Source organism: Sardina pilchardus, chromosome 4 (genome assembly GCF_963854185.1).
Source record: "Sardina pilchardus chromosome 4, fSarPil1.1, whole genome shotgun sequence".
Lineage (NCBI taxonomy): Eukaryota > Metazoa > Chordata > Actinopteri > Clupeiformes > Clupeidae > Sardina > Sardina pilchardus.
The window spans coordinates 4,929,602-4,937,916 of NC_084997.1; the positions used below are offsets into that span (position 1 = coordinate 4,929,602).

At 42.3% G+C, this 8,315-nt stretch overlaps 1 protein-coding gene across 2 annotated transcripts; it reads right to left on the reverse strand.

The window, feature by feature from the left end:
• Positions 1–3,396: 3,396 nt before the first annotated feature.
• gpbar1 (G protein-coupled bile acid receptor 1) lies at positions 3,397–8,315 on the reverse strand. 2 transcript variants are annotated; one of them, XM_062533370.1, is made up of 3 exons: positions 8,200–8,315; positions 7,171–7,290; positions 3,397–5,292 (listed from the first exon to the last, which is right to left on the reverse strand). In XM_062533370.1, exon 3 carries the CDS (start codon positions 5,241–5,243, stop codon positions 4,218–4,220), a length of 1,026 nt encoding a protein of 341 aa, XP_062389354.1. In that variant the 5' UTR covers positions 5,244–5,292; positions 7,171–7,290; positions 8,200–8,315; the 3' UTR covers positions 3,397–4,217. The 2 variants fall into 2 exon arrangements, with proteins under 2 accessions (XP_062389354.1, XP_062389353.1); XM_062533369.1 differs by lacking the exons at positions 7,171–7,290; positions 8,200–8,315 and adding an exon at positions 6,479–6,665.

Consider the following 8,315-nt stretch of genomic DNA (forward strand, 5'->3'; position numbering starts at 1 on the left):
AAAAGATTTCCCACAGTCATTATTAGGGAGTGCTGCGTCACCATGGGGCTGGTGGTTTCTGGGAATGGTTGATGGGGGTGATGAGTGGATGACAAATTGTCCATGCGGTCTCTAGGAGACTGCCGTTTCACTCCCCAATAGATTGTTATTGCTTACACATCTCCGTATGAGACCCAGTGCAAGAATATTTAAACATAAATTCATCAAATGCTCCAGACGTCACCCAGGAACAAAACAGCAAATGTTTGATAAAAATGGTTTGACATAGCCTATCTAATGTTTAAATCAGATAGGAATGTAGTAGCCTCTTAAGCCTCTTCTCTACTGTGGCTCTACTGTGGTTTTGTTCAGTTAGTGGTTGAGGCTTTAACATGTTATATTTAGTTGTAGCCTGTTTTATTTGATCCAATGTTGAACAGTATCTATAGGCTGTCATCCATAACATCTGTCTGTTTGTTTGTCTGTTTTTGTATTCACATCCGCACATCTCTCGAATCGTTTGTCCGATTGATTTCAAACTTGACAGGTGTCTTGCTATGGGCACAAGTAGTGCAGTTTGACGTTGTTTTGATTAGTAATGCAAACTATATTGGTAAATATATTGGTGATAGAATTAGCTTCCTCTGCTCTAGCCATTCCCCTCTCATAGCATAGAGCAGGGGCCTCATTTATAAAACTTTCTTACGCACAGATTTGATCTAAGACCGTGCGTACGCTCAAATCCATGCCAACGCTCAGATTTATAAAGACCGTCTTTGACGTGGAAAAGTGCTTATCTCCACGTCAGGTTCCAACCTGACGTACGACCATTTCCTTGTGGTAGTGCCAGGGTACTGCAAGTAATTTGAGGTCCAAATGCGATGAATTCTCAAAATTCCAAGAAGACCAACGATCTCATGTAGTTCTCTACCATATGCATGATCAATATCAGCAGAAGTTGTAAGTAGTAAGTATAGAAGTTAAAGTTTTAACTAATTCTTAAAGGTTGGAAAAGGAAAGTGAAAAAATCCTATAATATTGTAGTGGAGGCTAAAAGTGGAGGCTAAAAGTAAGTAAACGCAGTTTATTCACCCCAGGCATTTCAAAAATAGAGTTTATCAACCTCTCCAAAGACGTATTCACCTATTTCAACTTTTAACATTGAAAAAGCACACTGTATCTGCATTCACAATATGAACACTCATCAACACGAACCATTTAATCCACCAATCTTGAATTTCCCCTTGGGGATCAATAAAGTATCTATCTATCTATCTATCTATCTATCTATCTACCTATCTAGCCTATCTATCTATCTATCTATCTATTTTATTAACACTTGATAATATCCTCTACCATAATCAAACATATTCTGAATGCGTTATGCGCATTACCGTGATCACAGAATTCATGGGTTACCCACTTCTTATTTTACTACTACACCCGTGCCATGCCTAGGCTATATCTTATCTATTTCATAGCATTCAAAAAAGCAGGCAGGCCATAGAGTCATCTATATATTTAATGTTCCCATCGATATTGACCATAAAGTGTCCATTTACGCTTGTTTAGAAGAGGGAAATATGACTTGCGTTCATGATATTCCAAGCTCCACAACAGAAAGATAATATTATAATGTAGGCTATATATGGACAGGTATTTTTCAGCATCTTTACATCGCAAATAGACATAATCTATAGATAGATAGATAGATAGATAGATAGATAGATATTTTATTGATTCCCAAGGGGAAATTCAAGAATTTGGTGTTAACATTCCATTCTCACGGTAATTGCATTGTTGCCTTTATCAAACGCACGCACAGGCGCATTACCGTGATCACAGAATTCATGGGTTACCCACTTTATATAAAAATATATAAAGGTAAATAGACATAATCGATCCTCTGAAAAGCAGAGTTTGGCATCTTCAGAATTGCGGCCGAGTTGCAATGAGTTATAGCACGCGTCTGATTGCATAGCCTGTGTCTGATGGCAGTGCCCAAGACCAGATGGCAATACGTGGATAATAACAATTAGGATAATGCAGGCTAAAATATAAAAATATATAAAGGTAGGCCTAAAGGTCACTGGACATTCTTGAAAGTAAACAGTCGCTGACATCGATATTGCTTGAATCCCGACGCGCAGAATGAATGAAGAATGACCGGTGAACTACTTATGCTATTCGCTATACAGTAAAAACATAGCCTATCCATAAACGTTCGGTCTACATGACATACAGTATCTCGCTTATAATGTAGTCCGCCGTAGGCTACATGGGCAGTATCTAAACCTGGGTCATATTGGAAACGCCATACTGTACCATAACGTATAGGCCTAAATTAGTATGATGTACTGTAGGTATTTCCGTCATAAGGTAGCCTACTATGTTCTATTACCAAAGTAAACCTACTACATTTGCCACACATTGCCTACTACATTACTACAAGCAGAAGGAATAAAAGCAAGCAGAGGACAATGGACATGGATGCATATTTCTTTCCAGAAAGCGCTGCTTGGAAAATTATAATTAATTATTCGAACTAACAGCGCATAAACATAGGTTAACATCAGATGGCATAGGCTAGGCCTTTACAGTTTTCAATATATGTATTTTAGGTACAACTCAGCCATTGATTGCATTAAAGCCTATGCTAATGATATTGATGAGGGGCGTGTACAAGGCGGAGACCTAAAATCACCCGGCTGCGCACAAACTCACGTTCATTTGCGATTTATAATGGCCACATCTGCAAGAGTGGCGTACGCACGTTTTTTTGTGCGTAAGTTCGTTTCTCTGAATCACACGTACGATCATATCAGAAATGATCTAAGATCAAATGAACGATGGTTTCTACGCGATACTTTTATAAATGAGGCCCCTGGACTGGAGACAGAGGGAGTATAAGCAGAGTTTTAACAGCACTGAATCATGGGTCAAGATGCATGGCAGACGCAGTGTGATGTCACTTACAGTATAGGCTACCAGAGATTGTTGAGTCACATCATTGCAAATTTCATTCAATGATGCATCATTCCACAAAACAGTTGGTCTTCTTGATCAGGAAGTTATTCAATAAGCTTAACAATATAGGCCCAGCCTTATCTCGAAACAGCTTTTAGGCTTATATCATGTCATTTTGATCTGTGAAAATATCAGATGCAGCCATGCCTTAATTCTGTTTACTACACATGTGTTGATGTTCAATGATGTTCCTACCATCCTATTTTTAAAGCAGGCATGTGTTTGGACTATGGAATGACAAGTTTGAACGGGCACTGCTAGTAACATGAGAGAAAATTAGTGTTTGTGAAATATAGGGAAGTAACACCAGTACCTGCAAGTTTTTTGAGCTCTTACTCAAGAGAAGCCATTTTTGTAGCAAAAGAAGAGCCATACAACAAATTGTATATGTCAGATGCTTGTTTAATTTAATTCAAGGGTCTCTGCCTATCAGTAATAACCAGTATGCTATGCAAGTTGTTGTTGCGATTGCTAATGATTTCTTCATGCAGAATCTCTGGTCTATGCTGGTAGGACAATGTGAATTGTGGCCAACCATCATGGAATTTCCCTTGAGATCTTAAAAGACTCTTTGTTTGTAAACATGGATGAGTGCAGGATATGGCTGGTGACAGACGGCGAACGCAAAACATACCAACCATTTTAGTGGACTCTAGTGACTAAAGGACTCTGGCACTGGTTGTGAGATATTTGGAACATCAGAAGACACAAGGGGAAAAGTCTAAACAACATGAAGACAATGACGTCACGAGAAAACATCCAGATGGACCAGAAGAGTATACTGAGAGATGAGAGAGGAGATAACAGGCTTTGTGCTCAACATAGCACTAATCTGGTTTCATAGTACACCTCCTCGGAGTTCATTTCTGATGTGGAAGTCCTAGCGTATGCTTTACTGTTGTCACTTCTCATTTACAGACACATATTTTACATTTCTTCTTAGATTGTTTGCTCCCGTGCCAAGAAACTGGCTTTTTCAGCATCATCAGAAAGCTGGACCACTTTGACTTGTCTGTCAGATATATCATGCATAAACAACATTAACTATACAGTATTATGGCAACAATGTAGCAGTACACATACGTAGCTTGTGACATAGATAAATAATATCTTGATGTCTGAACAAAATTGTGCCGTTTGTAATTCTTTCATAAAGTGCCCATCATGTCCATTCACAAGCCTCCATAGGGAATGCTCCTCAGAAGGCTCTCTCAGTGCTGTGTGTCTGTGCAGCCCCGCATGCCGTGCCAGCAGTCCTGCAGTTTCAGCAGCACCTTACGGGCGGGGTCTGTGTACTGCCTGTTGGCCAGCCCCAGGATGAAGGGGATGATGGCCATGCTCCCGATGCCCGTGCAGGACAGGATGATGTGCATGGTGCAGTTCTGGGACTTCCCGTCGGTCTTCAGCCACTTGAGCGTCACGTTCACGTAGGTGATGTAGGGCACCCAGCAGAGCAGGAAGACCAGGGAGACGGCCGCCACACACTTGGCGTAGCGCACGTTGAGCCGTTGCTCGCCGACCCAGGCCTGGTCGCGCACCGCGGCCCGGTGGAGCTTGCAGATGTCCCTCAGCTGCTTGCGGGTGATCCACAGCACCCTGGCCGTCATGCCCACGATGAGGAAGATGGCCGGCAGCAGGAGGCCGTACACCTCCAGGTAGATGTAGGCCTTAGGGAAGACCTTCCTGTAAGAGCACATCCCGTCGCCATCCAGGGAGTCCACCGCACACCCCGCGGTGTGGTTCAGGGTGTGGTTGAAGGTGCCGTTGGCATCGACGTCGTCTTGGTTCCACTCGTTCCAGCCGAAGGCGGGCAGGGAGGCGTAGAGCAGAGGGGGCACCCATGCCGCCAGCAGGGCCACGGGGAAGCAGCGGTGGACCCAGCTCTGGCTGTAATGCAGGGGGCTGACGATGCACAGGTAGCGCTCGTAGTGCACCATCACCAGGTTGAACAGGTAGGACAGGAAGAGGAAGTTGGGGAAGGTGTGCACCAGCAGGCAGGCGTGGAAGTTCAGGCTCCGCTCCAGCGCCATGCGCGGGATGAAGGGCAGCGCCGCGCCCGTGCACAGGTCCGCCACCAGGAGGCTCAGGAAGAAGTAGTTGGGCGTGTTGTGCAGCTGCCGGTTGCAGAGGATGCCCACGATGATGACCATGTTGGCCAGGATGATGGCGGTGGACAGGGGGATGGTGATGTAGGAGATGAGCCACTCTCTCTCATCGCGCTGCTCTTCGCTCTCCATGGCCAATCGTCTCACGTCAGTTCCTCGGTGATCTTTTCAGCCCAGTGGTCTGCAATGGAAGATGACATGTAACTCACTGGCTAAAATGATATCAGTGTCCTGGAGTCTGATGGGTTAAGCTCTGCTGCATATGTTTCTAGGAAAAACTGTTACAGGGGTGGCCTGCAGATATTTAAAAGGAAAACATTACCCAGATATGCCTAAACATTTATGTCAAGATTTGGCAGTGTTTGCCTGATTACGTTAGGCCATGTATTGTTTAAATATTAAATAAACAGTCATAGACTTATGTGTGGCATGCAGAGGCTGCTGTGTAAATGTGACAGATAACCAGCTACTGTCTGTCATATTTTCAGTTTCTTTCATCACATGTTTTTTTTTTGTTTTTTTTTATCACAAATGTGTTCCTAGTTTGTAACAAAACGTACAGTTCATAGTAAAATGGTCTACTTAACATTTGGATGTCGTATTATTGTTAATTGCTAATAGCACAGGTAATAAGCTTCTTTTAGCATTCAATGTAAGGATTTAAAAGAAGAAGATGCATGCTACAATATACTGCATTCAGATCAAACGCATGGGTGTGATCACTTTCGCTAAAAAAAAAATCATGTTCCTTCTTCTGAACTTCAGACAACCAAAGCACAAGCACAAGATCTCTGTTGCTGTTGCTGTTGCTGTTGCTGTTGCTGTTTTGTGTGTGTAATCTGTAGCATCTCCTCCTCTGTCATAGGCAGACAGTGTGCACTAGGCATTCAACAAATGTTTAAATATTTACATAGGCTCATATCACATTAAATGGGTTTCACAATTCTCAAAAACATCCTTAAGGTAATCTACTAAACCTGCCGATCTAGTAAATATGTAATCCCCAAAACAGAAATCCTCACAAGGCTTGACTAACAGCAGTAGTCACCACTTGTTAAATACAAAAATCATTTTAGAGGGAAGAGGAATATAGGGGTCATTAGCTCAAAATAAATCAAAACTTCTTCGTTCACCCAATTTTATCATACACAGATGATCAACAAGAATGAACCGAATTCATCACTTGATGTTTTGGTAAGCCATCTTCAAGGAAATGGTGCTGCCTCTTAAAGACATGTCACAATTTCCTCCCATAGTCGTACAGCTACAGAACTTCCTCAACATCCACTCCCCATTTTACTGGGCAAAATGTTGAGGGACTCACTTAATATAAACTGCTGTGCTGCTAGAGATAAGTTCAAACTCACCTCCATTACCCCACTGTTTCCATGTCAGTCATTACTGACTAAGATCAGGGCTACTGAAGCCAGGATTATTCCATTACACCTGGAGTACATAAAATAGTTGTTCTTCACAGTTGCCCTTGCAGTTTAAGATAAGAGTCGAAGAGAAATGGTGTAGAAACTTCACAGGATGCCTCTTAAAGGGGCAGACATCCTCAACTTAGATGCACCAGAGAAGAAGGCTGCTCTGCTGACAGAAATGAGCCACCACAGCGTATCTATTTCAGTGGGTGGACGCGTTTATTGTGTGTGTGTGGGAGGAGAGGTGTGTGTGCTTGTGTGTGTGTGCGTGTGTGTGTGTGTGGTTAGGGGTGTGAGAGTAGTTAGATGTGTTTGTGTATGCATGTGACTGAAACACACGTACTGTGTATATTTCTTCTAATAACCGCACATGAAATATTATCACTGCCAACATTACGTTACAAACACTCACTCACATATACTTTCATATCCCACACAATAACCTCTGAAAGAATCAAACTGCCACATTTTGAAAATCCCATCTTATCCCAGAGAATGATTGGATCAGTTACTGTGAGCTGCTGGCCTGTTTTCCCCCATTCACAGACAGAGCAAACAGATTCATCACCTCCTGTCTCACCTGCACACCTGCGCTGTGGCTGACCCTGATCATCAAGATTTAATGCATCACTAACCTGTCACAAAGGCAGTCCCTCTGTCTCTCCGGGTGGTCAGCCATACTGGAGGTAGTGGTTTGGGCGACAGGACAGGCTAACGTTGCTGCAGAGTGGGCAGTTGAACTGCAGAAGCTAATTCTGGTGCCAAGGGAGACATGCAGGAAAGAAACACTTTGGTTGTGAGAGACATACTCCCCCCTTCCTGCGGGATGCAGGGGAGAAAGGGATTATCTGGGGTGGAAGCCATTGATCATTCTCTAGCACTCTGTTTCCCCTGTTTTGCCATCTGGATGGTATTCTCTGAGCAATCTTTGCAAACACACAAATCATGCAGGAGGCATGCTACAATGTTTAAAGGGTCATGGGGCTGCACCTTCTATGATAAGGTGAGAGGAATTGACTCCCTAAACACATCTGGAAACTGTCATGAGTGATAGAAGAAAATATTTTGCCATGTGAAAGAACACTTTTTAAAATAACCTTTTAACCTCCCCACCCCCATTTTTTTTTTATTTTTTTTTTTTGTATCACATTTGACACAGGTTCCTTCTGAGAGTTTTATGAACTTGGTAAAAAGTGAAATATAGCCAGGCTTAATTTGGACCTGGTCTTATTGAAAGACTTTATCGTGACATGCTTTTCATCAGAAGGCTCAAATAAAATCTTTTGAAAAAAGGCTATATATAGAGCCGTAAAACTGTAATGACATTTTCAGAAGTAGCCTGCAAATAGGCAGCCTGTAAATTTGCACTACTACTACTAGGGGGAAACATATTCAGCGTATTTAGAGTGCTTAAACGGTTTGTTTTCTGCTCATCTACAGAATATTATCACTATGGGATAACACACAGTCAGTCAATATCAGTTAGGCATTCAAGTGCAATTCAAAGTCCAAATCAAACAACGTAATTGTGACAAACCTTAGAAAGCCACTGGCTCTCACCAAGGCTAAAAGACCAGCTTACTCAAAAACAAACACTGCCAGCAGCTATAAAACAGGTTAAATGTTTTTGACAGAATTTTATTTATGTTTATCATGACACTCACCAGGCCAGAGGGCAGGAAGTGATGCCTTTTCTACCACTATCATTGCAAGCAAATGACTCCATTTCCTAGCAACACAAAAACAACTATAAAAAGTCCATTTCAACCTTAATAAAGCA

Coding starts and splice junctions, on each gene's coding strand:
- gpbar1 (XM_062533370.1), bottom strand. CDS start 5,243: ATGGAGAGCGAAGAGCAGCGCGATGAGAGAGAGTGGCTCATCTCCTAC.